This window comes from Cupressus sempervirens, chromosome 10 (assembly GCF_028749045.1).
Source record: "Cupressus sempervirens isolate cs-2001-9-10 chromosome 10, ASM2874904v1, whole genome shotgun sequence".
Classification (NCBI taxonomy): Eukaryota; Viridiplantae; Streptophyta; class Pinopsida; order Cupressales; family Cupressaceae; genus Cupressus; species Cupressus sempervirens.
This window is the reverse complement of record NC_143127.1, coordinates 966,566,792-966,581,906: the sequence shown is the minus strand read 5'-3', so window position 1 is coordinate 966,581,906 and position 15,115 is coordinate 966,566,792. Positions and strand designations below refer to the sequence as shown.

General features: G+C 37.8%; 1 protein-coding gene across 1 annotated transcript; it reads right to left on the bottom strand.

Annotated features, from left to right (window-relative positions):
- Positions 1 to 192: 192 nt before the first annotated feature.
- Positions 193 to 11,574, bottom strand: LOC149537190 (histone-lysine N-methyltransferase ASHH3-like; the record flags this gene model as incomplete). Its single annotated transcript, XM_089806418.1, has 7 exons — positions 193 to 349; positions 9,814 to 10,037; positions 10,276 to 10,353; positions 10,658 to 10,838; positions 11,014 to 11,094; positions 11,210 to 11,381; positions 11,496 to 11,574. Coding segments are annotated over 7 exons (972 nt in total), but the record flags the coding sequence as incomplete, so codon positions are not given.
- Positions 11,575 to 15,115: the final 3,541 nt, after the last annotated feature.

Sequence of the window (15,115 nt, the reverse complement as noted above, 5' to 3'; positions counted from 1 at the left end):
TTTGCCTAAGCCTTCAAGCCTTACTCGCAACCCACCTTTGAACATTTTGCCGACAGTTTTAAATGTATCCCCATGTCTGCACAGATGCCGCGGCTTCTAGCTACAATTATTATTCACAGTCGGGCCCCTCCTTTCGTACAAACATATAGATAATGCTTTAAGTTCAAAACTTATTGGATCATCATCCTGTTGTTATACCCGATTATCTTTTACTTGAAAGTCTTCTTCACGTCCGGCGCTATATCCAATGATTGCCATCTGCCTGTGAGGAATGATCCGTGTGCCATTTTCATGGGCTACTGCTAACTCTCTACACCCGCATCGTATCTTAAGCAGCTCGGTGCCAGGACTGCACATTTGTCCATGCCTTCAACTTTGAGGGACATTTGGGATATTTTTAATGCATCTATCTTTGGATCCATTTTTATTGATTTGAAAATCCGAGCCTCTTTAATCTTCATGGATTTTCCTCATTCATCCAATTATTGCCGGCCACTTAGGATTTTCACGTGCAAATTTAAATGTGGGTTAAAAATACTCCTGATGGAACAGTAGCATCTGCAACATACATTGAGTGACACATATATTCTTTATGTTAATCATATCCACTTAATGTGCCTGATTGCCTTCGATCTTCTCCCCTTCGATGGATGGATTTTTCTTTAATTTAATGCCTCCACATTTACAATCTGACAACTTCATGGGAAAATCCTGATTAAGCTTCTCTGCATTTCATGCATCGGGGTGTCATCACACCAAAATTGTGTCTAATCAAATTATCCCACTTTTATGATTTCAATTAATATATAAGTAAATGTAATTCCAAAGAGCATATTCCCCTTTATTTGGAGCATTGATATGTTGAACTGACTATGAATTCTCATACCATGTGTGAGGGTTATGCACTTTTAATGGCATATCTTTGATAAATCTGAATTCTGAGATTGAATTTCTGAATTCAACTCATTGCTTCGTAGCCATCAATTCTGAGCATATGAACTCACTGATATCACCAAACACCCGAACTGAATTCTGAACCTATGAAGCCTCTTGTGAATTAATCTGAACTTGGATTAAATGATCCATGTACCTCTGCTTTGAATAATTAGAGTTGACAATTTTGAGTCTGAACCTTGATTCTAAATTTGCATGTTGAACTACTAAACCTCTGAACCTTTGAATAAACCTCTCAAAATAGATCCACTAGTACATCTGAGACCATTTTTCGACCATTACTGGTTGAAATTTCGACCCACTTTTGGACCAAAATTTGACCAAAGTCGACCAACCCATTGGTCGGAATTTTTCTGGTTGAAATTTCGACCAAAGTATTGGTCGAAAAATGTTCAGAGCCATTGTGTAAGTTTTTTCAGGAATTGGTCGAAATTTCGACCAAAAAAGGTAGAAATTTCGACCAAAGAAGGTAGAAAATCTTGACCAAAAAGGTAGAAATTTCAACCAATGAAGGTTGCAAATTTTGACCATTGAAGGTGGAAATTTCTACCAATGAAGGTAGAAATTTTGACCAATGAAGGTCAAAGATTTTGACCATTGAAGGTAGAAATTTCAACCAATGAAGGTAAAAAATTTTGACCATTGAAGGTAGAAATTTCGACCAATGAAGGTAGAAATTTCTACCAACGCGTGTGTGTAAATTTTTTTTAGGCATTCTATAAAATAGTTCACATGCCTTGCGTATGATATGAGATTTTGCATGCATCCTGCACTCTCTCATCCGGCTGATGATGGATTACGGAGAGTGATCTGAAATGATGACGCTAAAACACACACAATCAAATCCAAAATGAACTTGCATTACAAATGGATTGTGAAGATACTTCACAATCCATTTGTAATGCAAGTTCATTTTGGATTTGATTGTGTGTGTTTTAGCGTCATCATTTCAGATCACTCTCCGTAATCCATCATCAGCCGGATGAGAGAGTGCAGGATGCATGCAAAATCTCATATCATACGCAAGGCATGTGAACTATTTTATAGAATACCTAAAAAAATATCGATAGTAACTAATATGATTCTTCATTAATATGCCCGATACAATAAGAAAACTTGGCAACTATGCACAACAAGTTATACGCTAAAAGGAAATCATTTAAGAGATACAAAATTTGAACAACCATATATTAAGATTCTACAATTTGTATCACTTGCCTAACTCTAACAGTTGAGAATAAGTTCATCATCCTCCCTACAGTATGTTCCAATGGCCTGCACATCCACAAAAGTTCCAGCGTCTCAAATTTGTAGAATATGAATTGTCACTCTCCAGGTCAGCTCGCCAAGTCACTCCCACCCAATCACCTCAGTGAGTTGACTCTTTCAGTCAGCTCACCAAGTCTACTGTTCAAGTATGCACGCCGGGTCAGCTCGCCAAGCCAGCCCACCAAGTCATGTCACCAAGTTGACTGTTCGAGTACGCTCACAAAGTTGACTCTTTAAGTTCGCTCATCAAGTCACCCCACCAAAGCGCCTCATCAAGGTCAGTCTTTAAGTCCACTCACCAAGTCAGCTCGCCAAGTTGCCGCACCAAGTCGACTCACCATCTCGCCTCACCAAGTGGACTTGCTAAGTCGGCTCGCCAACTTGCCCCACCAAGTCAACTGTTCAAGTATACTCACCAAGTTGACTCTTTGAGTTCGATCATCAAGTCACCCCACCAAAGTGCCTCATCAAGGTCAATCTTTAGGTCCACTCATCAAGCTTTCTCACCAAGTTAGCTCGCCATGTCGCATCTCTAAGTGGCCTCGCTAAGTCGGCTGTCATGTCCCCTTTTCAAATAATAAAAAATAATAATCTTTGCTAAGGCAGGCAGGCCCAAGAAAGTGAAGTTTCGGAAAAAGGAGGTTAATCTTTGAAAACCGTTGGACTAATAAATGAAATTATTATTAAAATATGTTTCATTAACCTCTCTTGGACGTGAGTTACGGTTATGCCCTCTTTTAAGGGGTTTGGAGGCATTTTGGGCTGATTCTAGAACTTGATTTTTGCTCATTCTTTGTTATTCTTCAGAGGCTGCCAAACCTGTGGAGAAGGAGACCCAAGAACGAGAGTTTGCAGGTTTCCAGGGTGACCCAAGAACGGGAGTTTGCAGGTTTCCAGGAAGGCTAAGGATGGGAGTTTGAAGCCATTCCATGTGCATGCTCATACAGAGTTTGCCTTTGTGCTGAACAGTGCAGATTTGTGGATTTCGGGTGTGTTTTTTGTATGAGTTTGGTGTTTTCAGCTGAGTATTTCATATCAGTTTTGGTTGCTGCTGTATTTCAGACTTTAAGGTGTTAAAATAGAGCTGAATATATGTATTGGGATGTGATTAAACTTCTGAGATAGATTATTAGTGTTTTTGTGGTGTTTCCGGGCATTTTTGTGTTAATTTTTGGAGTCCGATGAGCATAGTTTTTGTCCTACATTTGTGAACTGTTGTGTAAAGGCTATATGGATCTGGAAATGTCATTTTGTAGGCTGTTATGCTGCTGAAATTTCTGTAAAAATGTCCATTTTCAGATTTATTAATAATTTGTGAAGTTGTGAAGCTTTTGGCACTATTTCTGGCATACCCAATTTGGGGTTTCTTGAGAAATTTGGTGGATCTTTGTAATATTGGTTGTTTGATTTTAAAGATCTGATCTGAGGCTTGAAATATCATGTAAAATCAGAAAAGGGACATTTCAATGGTATCAGAGCCATGATCTTGCCAGCCTGAGGGTTTGTAGAAGTTTGCATGTCAATTTTGACAACTACCCAGATCTTGCATTTCAGTTTTGAGAACTACCCAAATCTTGCATGTCATAATTTATGATTGCATGTTGCTTCTAATCAGCTACATGTCAAAATTTATGGTTGCATGCTACTTCTAATCATTTGCATGTTAGTTCTTGGTGAATTTGGTGGTTGCATGTTGCTTCTAATCAGTTGCATGTCAAAATCTATGGTTGCATGCTACTTCTAATCATTTGCATGTTAGTTCTTGGTGTTTGAAGAATTTATATCCTATTGGGGTTACACTCTACTTTATCCAGAATGGACAGGTATAGTACAGAGTCTCAGAGGACACAATCTTGGACAATTGATATCCAGAGTCAAAATAGTAGAAAGGATGGTTATTTAGACATTCGAGATAAACTTATGAAAATAAGCCATGACATGTCTAAACAGTTGGTTGAGCACCACCGTATAATGAATGACATGTTTTCTGACCCAGCTAAGGTGGATAAGTTGACTGGATTTCTATTTGGCAAATTTTCTCATAGGACAGATGACACAATTCCCAAGAACTTGCATGAGGAGTTTGAGAAACTAACTGATAGCCAGGTAGAGGTCTCAGATTCTACTTTGCCACATGAGGTGGTGGGAAAGGATATTACACAGATTGATAGTAATGGTCAACTTGATACTCAAATTGAGACAATTGTTTACAGGTCGTCAAAGGGTGATGCCACAGGTATTCAGGATGGTATAGTTACAACAGGCAGTGACTATAGTGTAGTGGGTTCAGATGATGATTATGAGGATGTTGTTGTGCAGGATGGTGAGATACCTAGTAGAGATGAGTAGACATTGAGCATTCATGACTTTGCTAAGAAAGAGTACCAGGCACAGTTAGATGTTTCATCACATGAGGTTGAGGCTGGTAGTACTTCACATGATTTGTCCAGCCAGCTAAAGGTGAACAAAGATAGTATTGTGACTTCATTATCTCATCATGACAGGTATGTGGAGTTAGTTGGTATTGGTCATATTACTCAGGTGAGGAGTTTGCTTGAGTTACCAGTTGATTCTAGTTTACGGATATGTACTCGAGATTGTTATATTGGCATTTGGGATTTAGTTGACTGGAGATCTTTAACACTTTTTGGTAGCAGTGTTTGTTTGGGTGCTATCATGGATTTGATTAGCAGATTACACGGTGTTGTCTTTTCTTGTGCCAGTATCTTGTCTGATGTTGGTATTAGTTTTTATACACCGATGTTGGGCTTTGTTCATATATCTAGTCGACCATACTTGCTAGAATGTGTTGATGATATTTCATATTTGGCAGTGTGTATAGATGAGTCCCAGGATCATATTGGCATTAATGACATCCAAGAGGATGCAGTGGGCAGTTTTGAAGACTTAGTTTCCTTGGGTATAGAGGAGTTGGACAGCAATGCTAATGTTTTTGATACTCCGTATGTTGATATGAGTTTTAGATTTGATTCACAGGATATGGATGGTAATACTCTAGAGACTAGTAACTTTGAGGATACTCCTTTAGACAGTGCATTAGAGGAGGTTTGTAGGAGACAGTCAAGCCAGTGCCATCATGTGTCTAATCAATTGAGAGTTAGTGACTGAGACATTGCTATCACTTGCCAGCATTTCGATGTTGCTCGTCAGTTGTTAGCAGTTTATGGATGAGGTTCTCCTACTAGTGATGAGCAGGGAGGCAATTATCTTTCCTTGACAGAGTTCCACTCTTTATGGGAGGCTATCCAGATTTTGAGATAGGTTTATATGCAGTTGGTAGCCGACAGAGATTATCTTATGAAGTGGGGTAGTATAGCATATGATGCATTGTTGGCCAAGGAAGATGAGGTGAGTGAGCTTACTGAGCAGCTTGAGGTGACTTCTGAGATTCTTGAGAGTACACAGTTGGCTTTCAAGGAGTCACAGTTTCATTTGGCTAAGGTGACCATGGAGTTAGAGCGACTACAGTCTTTACCTGATTCTATACAGTCACAAGCTATGGTGTTTGGTGATCCGAGGATGTCCATGGCCAAGATTGTTAGAGACAGTGGAGATGGGGATGCATCCATTCTTGATACTAACATTGGCATATCAGGTTCATTCCCACTAGAGTCAGGTTCAGTTGAGTTGGGTGTTGTAGCAGATTGTTGTATGCCTAACATGGTGGTGGCCTCTAGTATTGATGGCACAGAGACTAGAGATGTATCAAAGATCATGTGTGATGTTGGTGAGTCAAAAGTTGGCATGGTTCCTGCTAGTAATACTACTCCCTTGGTGATATCTTCGGAGGTAGTAGTCAGTTCCAACATGGTTAATGATCAATTGTAGTTAGTTTCATCTGGATTACAGTCTGAGCCACTGACTGAGATTGGCACATTCTATCGGCATTACACTATGAGGTACGCTCATCAATTTACCTTTGATGACCATGTTGATGAGATAATGATACAGAGATGTACTTTGGTTCCTAGTGCTTATCATCAGTTATGGGACAATTTGATGCCTCAAGATGAGAGTTGTGATGGGCATGACATGGTGATAGGTTCTGCAGTTGACAACTTGATAATATGTGACTTAGAGCAGGAGTTTGGGAGTGATGCTTCAGTGGGTGTTGTTATTGATTATACTCCTTTGGCTATGACATCTCCTGACTTAGCTAGTGATCAGTCACAGTGGGTTGTATCACTTGTTCATGGTGAGCTGTTGACTGAGGTTGGTTTTTTAATCAACATTATATTGTAGGGTATGTACATCAGTTAGCATTTGATCCTTGTTTTGAGGAGTTGATGGTAGGCAAATTTGGTTTGGATTCCATTTCTTACTCTTTATCTTGTAATGTCTTTTCACCATCAGCAGTGCATGGGAGTTATGGTTATGAGATAGTGGCCGGTGATTTGCAGAGTTGTGTTGACTGCAGGAGTTGTACAGTGTGTAGATTCTCCATACTTGGTACAGTTTCATTCGAGAGCGTTCAACATTGTTGCAGAGTTGGATTGTACATTTCGTATAGGCCAGTGGGATGTGTTGATGGTATTTACTGTATTGGTAGTTTGATTTGTCCACTTTACTTGGGTTTTGATGTTCTAAGAGTTTGTGTCTCATGGGTTTTTGACTATGGTAGTGGTGATTTTGGAGTTTGGTTGAGCTATAATTGTTAGTTTGATTATGGATTCCTCTTGGTCATATTGTAGAGGATATTGCAGGAGCCTGTGTTAATTGGTAGTAGTATAGTTCATGACTACATTTGAGATCCAGGTGGATTGATTGGTTTATTGTTCAGCCATTGCTTGAGGACAAGCAATTTTTGGGAGGGGAGGACTTGTCATGTCCCCTTTTCAAATAATAAAAAATAATAATCTTTGCTAAGGCAGGCAAGCCCAAGAAAGTGAAGTTTCGGAAAAAGGGGGTTAATCTTTGGAAACCATTGGACTAATAAATGAAATTATTATTAAAATATGTTTCATTAACCTCTCTTGGATGTGAGTTACGGTTATGCCCTCTTTTAAAGAGTTTGGAGGCATTTTGGGCTGATTCTAGAACTTGATTTTTGCTCATTCTTTGTTATTCTTTAGAGGCTGCCAAACCTATGAAGAAGGAGACCCAAGAACGGGAGTTTGCAAGTTTTTAGGGTGACCCAAGAATGGGAGTTTGTAGGTTTCCAGGAAGGCTAAGGATGGGAGTTTGAAGCTATTCCATGTGCATGCTCATACAGAGTTTTCCTTTGTGCTGAACAATGCAGATTTGTGGATTTCAGGTGTGTTTTTTGTATGAGTTTGGTGTTTTCAGCTAAGTATTTCATATCAGTTTTGGTTGCTGCTGTATTTTAGACTTTAAGGTGTTAAAATAGAGCTGAATATATGTATTGGGACGTGATTAAACTTCTGAGATAGATTATTAGTGTTTTTGTGGTGTTTCCGAGCATTTTTGTGTTAATTTTGGGAGCCCAATGAGCATAGTTTTTGTCCTACATTTGTGAACTGTTGTGTAAAGGCTATATGGATCTAGAAATGTCATTTTGTAGGCTGTTATGCTGCTGAAATTTCTGTAAAAATTTCCATTTTCAGATTTATTAATAATTTGTGAAGTCGTGAAGCTTTTGGCACTATTTCTGGCATACCCGATTTGGGGTTTCTTGAGAAATTTGGTGGATCTTTGTAATATTGGTTGTTTGATTTTAAAGATCTGATTTGAGGCTTGAAATATCATGTAAAATTAGAAAAGGGACATTTCATCAGCTTGGCAACTTGCCCCACTAAGTTGCCACTTTAAGCCCACTCACCATGTTAGATCGTCAGGCCGGCTCCCCAAGTCAGCTCGCCAAGATGACAATTGAAGTACGCTTACCAAGTCGACTCTCTAAGTTCACTCACCAAGTTCGCCCCCTAGGCCAACTCTCCAGGTCAGCTCACCAAGTCACCCCCACTTGCCCCACCAACTCGCCACTTTAAGTCGACTCGCCATGTTAGCTCGCCAGGCCGACTCCCCTAGTCAGCTCACCAAGCTGACAATTCAAGTACGCTCACCAACTCGACTCTTTATGTTCGCTCACCAAGTCTGCCCCCTAGGTCAACTCACCAAGTCACAAACTTATCTTATCTTGTGTAAACATGGTTGTTAAGTTTTGTTTTGCCAAGTCTTGTACTTGTGCTTATCTAGCATTGTAGGAGATGTTCATACTCTTGACTAACTTATTTGGGCCTAGAATGACCAAAAAAAACAATTCCAAACTCCTTTTTCCAATCGCTTTCCAAACTAGCTGTATATTTTTTTGCAGCCCTTTTTGTAATTAGCCCTCCTATGTAGGTTTTTGATCATTATCTTGCAAATTTTCTTAACAACCTACAAGAAAAACAACAATTTAGGATACCCATTTGGACTATGTAAAGGGTTTTGCTGGTTTAGACCTTTGATACTACCTGTACAACACATTTCCCAAAAATAAGGGTTTTGTGGCTTTACAAAGATCTTTGTTGTATCCTGCAATGCTTTTGACCACTAATGTCAATAAGTCATAATATTAGTAACAATTATGAAGCTATCTATTACTGATACTAACTCAAATAAAAACCAATGCACCAAAGAAGACCTATGAAGTATACTTAAGAGTGCCCTCAGCTATTTTTAATACATTTGAGGACACGGAGGAATAGAAAAGAAGCATAAAATAGATATCTTCACTGCTACTCATAATAAACAGAAGACATACTCAACCATGGTTGCATGATATAATCACAATGTTACACCCATTAATAAATAGTATGAAATGCTTGCTATAACAATAATCAATATAGTCTTAATCAAAAACAATAATTAATGTTACCTCAAAATAACCAATATTTAAGAGAATTATATGAGAGCTTCTAAAAGAAGAATGATTTTTCACCACCCGCACCGCCCAATTAGCAAAAGGAAATTCAATGTAATAATGCGATCAAATGTATATAGAATGGAAATCTCTCCAGACTAAAGGCAGGCTTATGGGTTACAACAAAAAGAACCTAATGCCCACACTTATTCTCAATATGGTAGAATGAGTTGCAATCAACTCTGTCGCTCTGATAATAAAACTTCCTGGAACAGACTAAATTACTCAGAAGTTTCACAGACATCAGATTCAGTAGCTGTATAACTATTATTTAAAAGGAAAAGCTTATAATGCTCCAACAACAAAATTTACAATATCTTCGTATTGATTGGTATCCATGTACATTTAAATGAAGCATAGAAAATGAAATTGGTACATATAAGAACTTCTAAAGCTGAAATGTATACATTGAGCACCAATATAATTGTAACAACCAATTCCAATAGCACACCCCCAACATCACTTGAGGAAAGGCAACAAACAATTAAGTACGCATACATCACAGACTTAGGAATTAAATTGTAATACAATAGTCCCATAGAAGAACAACCATGCACTGAGTCGTGTCAACAAACCTAGAAATTCCTTGTGGCAGTGGCAACACAGCAGATACAACATTCAGTTGATTTGAGAATCCATTTGCTAAAGGGTTCACTGGCTGGCCTTGACTTTGATTTGTCTGATACTGTGGTACATGTTGTCACCTTTTCTGCTCCTGATTCTTGGGCTTGTCACCTGAAGGTGAACTTCCTAGCAGTTTTTGAGAAGCACTAGGTGAAGGTTGAGCCTTTTTTGCTTGATAATAATAATTGTTTTGCCTGTGCTGAGGATATCTGTTTGGGTAGGAACCATTTGTCACTATCGCCCACTGCTGAAGTTTTTGGAAAACTTCTTCTATAGGAGGAGTGGAGGAGGCATCTTTTGGTGCCTATATCGACAATCAGCTCCATCCGAATAGATACCATGTTTATACCTATATCTTTTGGTGCCTTTATCAACAATCAGCTCCAAAATTGATAGAATTCAGAAATTGTCAACTGCAATGCTCATATTTAACCAAATCCAGGACCTGAAGCTAGTGGATATCATAATGCATGAGTGTCCAACAACATAGTTCACAACTCATCACTGAACATATACTAAACATAATCCTAAGTAAAACTCACCAGTGAGCTAGAAGATGGGGGTGTCATAGATGTTGTAGGAGGCCTTTGTGCAGGAAGAGGCATCCTCATATTGTTCATCTGTTATAAGAAAACGACCTAGCAGTGAGGAATGAAATAGGAAAAATAGTCACATGGATAACAAACATGCACAAACAGCAAAAACAGTAGATCGACATGCAATAATCAATGAGTCTCAAACATAACAGGGTCTTGAGAAATGTGATTGCTACAATAAAACACCCAGCATCGCAACGAAACTTGTTTCAAAGTGAAAAAATTGCTCAAATACAAATTACATAATTAAAATTTCAAAATTAACTTACTCCAACTGCTGTCACAAAATGAATTGGACCAGTCAGATTAAATATTATAAGGCACGTACAGGCCCATAGTCATTGCATATGTGTGAGTTCTTCAAGGACCTTGGAACAATAACTTCTTGAGCCACAATTTTCATTGCTGCATCCGAAGATAACTTTTGTCTGCTAGGTTTTGCTCCTAGAATACATCTACAATCAGTTGCACCACAATAACATTGTTGATCGGTGCCAAATTGAATAAACCTGAAGCAGGTAAGTTTAAAGAACATTTACTTAAATCTACACAAAAGATGCCAATTGAGTTCAAAAAGAAATGTGTACCCTATAAGAAAATATAAAATTAACATTTAGATACTAAGCACTAAAATGTGATCTTCCATTTACGAATCAAAATTGCCTAGAGTAAAAATGTACATACTGATAGTCATATGTGACAAATTCCCCTTTCATTATATCAGTCTTTGCAAACACCCCAATTCTTGTCTCACCATCATTCTGCCTGAAATAGTAGTTATATTAAGTAAATTCCATGTACAAGTGAATGCCATGAAAATCTGTGACCCTTAGTCCCTTACTACATATGAAATAGAACTGCTATGATCCAAACATCTAACCATTTTTGAAGCTCAGTATTTGGCTGGCAACTATGATTGATATATCGTGATTTGTTTGCTTTGTGTGTCGCATCAATGACCATTTCACGACTAATCTCACACAAGTAAAAATTAGTTTCACCCCGCTCCTTCATCTTCCATAGTCTTTCCTCACAAGTTTTGTCATCAATAACTTCATTCAGGATGGATAAACCAATATGAGATTACTCAGTTCATATTTACATACAAAAACAAAGAAAATACTCATACAAGAAAAATTACAACAGAAAAGAACCTAAACAATTACCTTCTCCAACATACTCTATCAAGAATTCCCCTGCCTTAATATCTTCACCGGCTTTCACCCCCCACCCACATTTCTTAGTTTGCAAGTGAGAACAGAAATTTCAGTGAAAGATCCTATTCACCGTACGCTGATGTCAATGTTAAATTAGATTTTTGGGAAACCATATTTCAAATCAATCAGGTTACCACATAAGCATTCAATTGGACATCATACTCTATTTCTCAAATGAAAAATGTCAATATATAAAGACATTGAATAAAGATCCAATCAGATGTGAAGAAACACTCATTCCTAATTATGAAAGCCATGTCTACTGTTCTGAATATATATATAAGAGACATTACCAACAAGTGCAGCTAACTGGCTGCACATAATTATATAAACTGATTTCCTGTCTTTAATATAGTTAGTTGTTTCTAATATTTCATTGAGGTCTAAGGCAAGATTATAATATAGGATACCAAAGATTCTCTCTATGCCTAAAATATTGTAGACTGAGTATATTTATGGAGGAATTGGGAATTGTTCAGTCGGGCTCTTCCTTTCAACTTGGAACCTTCTGTTCATGCAATTGTTTTGTAAGTACATGAGCTTTAAATCTACTTACTCATCTATTGATTTTTTCCCTGTCATTTAATTGCTACTTTTCTCTCTCTCATCCTTGATATAGTACTAATTTGTCCTTTATTGTTGGGGTCTTTGTCCTTTATTGTTAAAGTCTTTGCAGCACTGTCAATTAGCTCTTACTAGTACTTTTACTTCTGGATCTCATATGTTAGTGTGAAAAGTGGCTTTTTTCATCTAGTTTTTACATCTAGTATTCCTATCACTCTGGCTTAACTTGGTTAGTTGTCCCAATCTATAGGTACTTGCCACATGTAGAACACTTGGAACACATGCCTTACACACTTGTCCCAAGCATCTTACATGGGTCACACCTCCTGGAGGGTTAATCAGCCTTTTTGTTTCACCTTCCTACTTCCTCATTCACCTATATTTTCAAGGATAGTTTACTGTGCATACACTTTTATGATAGATTATTGGATAATGCATTGTGCATCATTTGTGGAATTCTAAATTTTACATTCAGTTGTTGCTACTCCAACATAGTATCAGAGAGATGAATTGCAACATTTTGGTGAATTAAGTTCACATCTCTATCAATTAAAGTGTCATTTTGAGAGCCATTGACCCTCTCCTCATTTGCTTCATCACAATAACATTATTTGGCCTCTTTCCTGGCACATAGCATTTGTGTGTTTGTTGCAGGCAATTTATAGCCATTCTGGCCTAGTTGTTTGTATTTTGTGATGCTTTGTAAGGTGCAAACAACATACAGGGAGCTATTACCAGCAAGTAAAATAATGATTTGAGTAGAAAATGCTAATATTCTGCAAGTTCACAGTAGCAGTGTGCTTTTTTTCTTTGGTGTGTATCTATTAAACCAATGCTTGAAGCCTGTTTGAAGGCACCACTCTGCTTCTTTGTGTCTTCTCAGAATTTTATGGTCACCATTATTGTTTTTCAAGACATTGTAGTTTGCATTGAGATCATTTGTGCAGACTATTTGGAAGCTTGAGAGGCATCAACTAGAAGAATCCTTCCATTTTCCCTACATGATCATCGTCAGTGCCATTTCTTTCTTGTTTTATAGCCGACTTTGCAAAGTAAGAGTCGCAAGTGGCTTCCTTGTTTAGCTTCAGCAAAGTACATTTATCAGTGCCATCCATTGGGCACTATGACATTCACCTAGCACCTCAAAATCTATTTGTGTTTCTACAATGCTTCCAGCTTTGGCACACATGGTTGTTGTTTGTTGCTTGCTGTTTCCACTCACCAGCATACTACCAAGGCAGCCACTCTACCACTTTGCTATTTCTGCCCCTATTTTTAGGGGCTTCATTCAACAAATCATAGATTTCTTGCACAAATCTCTGACCAACAGTTGTGTTGCAGTCCAAGAAGAAACTTTCAAACTAATTGTGAATTGGAGAAAACTTGATGTTGGAGAGTTGTAATTTCTGTTTGATTTAAGTTTCAAATTGACAGATCATTATTTGACCAGCATAATAACATCATTTTTGCTTCTACACTGCTTCCAGCATTGGCACACCTGGTTGCTACTTGTTTCTTGTTGTTTCCACTCACCAGTATACTATCAAGCCAACCACTCTGCCACTTTGTTGTTTCAGTCCCTATTTTTAAGGGCTTTATTCAACAAATCTCTGACCAACAGTTGTGTAGGAGTCCAAGAAGAAACTTTCAAACTAGTTGTGAATTGGAGAAAACGTGATGTTGGAGAGTTGTAATTTATGTTTGATTGAAGTTTCAAATTGCCAGATTATCATTTGACCAGCATAATAACACTCCAAATTTAGAGCATGTTTGTCAAAAAGATAGCCAAGGGCATCAGTTGCTAAAAAAAAAAGGAATGCCCTGGGAAGCAATATTAGCAGACAGAGTTTTTGTGAGTGGCAAGGTTTTGTTGACAAAAAATCTGGCATTATCATCAATGAGCGTGATCTAAAATTCTGATAGTAAAATTGGACAACTTAACATCAACCTTATAGATGTGGCCATGAGATTGCAATGCTTGCATATGAGGACACCTCTAAGGAAGATCTGAAAGATACTTCTGTTGAGACAAAAAAATAGATTACCCCGTCTTCTGTCATACTTTAAGATCAAGAAAGTAGTGCATCTATCCAAAATTAGGCATATCAACCTTTGAAACCATAATTGCTCTAAATTCACGAAACCAAGTTATTCCTAGTGTAATTGCATATGAGATCATAAAAATTAGAAGATCTTCACCAGAATCTCTTATATAAATATTATAAAATCCTACAGTCTTTTTACAAAATCACTTTGGTGAAGATAAGAATCAATTCTGAAGTGGTATGGGTGCCTGTTTTACACCATACAATTCAACTTGTGAACAAAATGCTCTTTACAAAGAACTTCAAAAGCTTGCGACTGAGAAAAAAAAATTTCCTCACCAATATAGCGAATAAAAAATGCACTTTTAACATCCATCTCCATACTGAGCTAATAGTATCCATCCTGGCTATAGTAACAAAGAATTTGTATAGTCAATGGAAACCAATAAAAAAATTAAATTCTCAAAATGCTGAACTGTTAAAAGAGTAAATGATATATTTTAGAGGCATAGAAATTACTGCCATCAGTATCAGCTGATTCAAAAGTCTTGACAATTTTTGAAACACAAAATAGGGTGGTGTCAAGGTCTATTTTAGGTGTCCCAAAGAGGGTACATAAGATCACAGGATCAAAGTGGTTCCCTGTAAACTTTTGATTGGGGCGGATGGGATATGGTCTGTTGTTCGCAAACATATGGTTGGGGATGCTCCCAGATACCTGAAAATGCGAACATGGAGTGCATTAGTCCATGATCCACATCTTAAGAAAGTGAGAATAATTCCTCCCCATATAATTAGGTTTAGATATAGTTCTCAAGATCCATCAGGCTTACCATGATGTGTTGCCTTCTATGTAGGCTATTTGATGAGCTTCACAAAGGAGATTTCATTGTGCAAACAGAAAGAAGGACCAGTACCACCTTCATCACATCTAATACAGGTATATGTGGCTGCCCTACT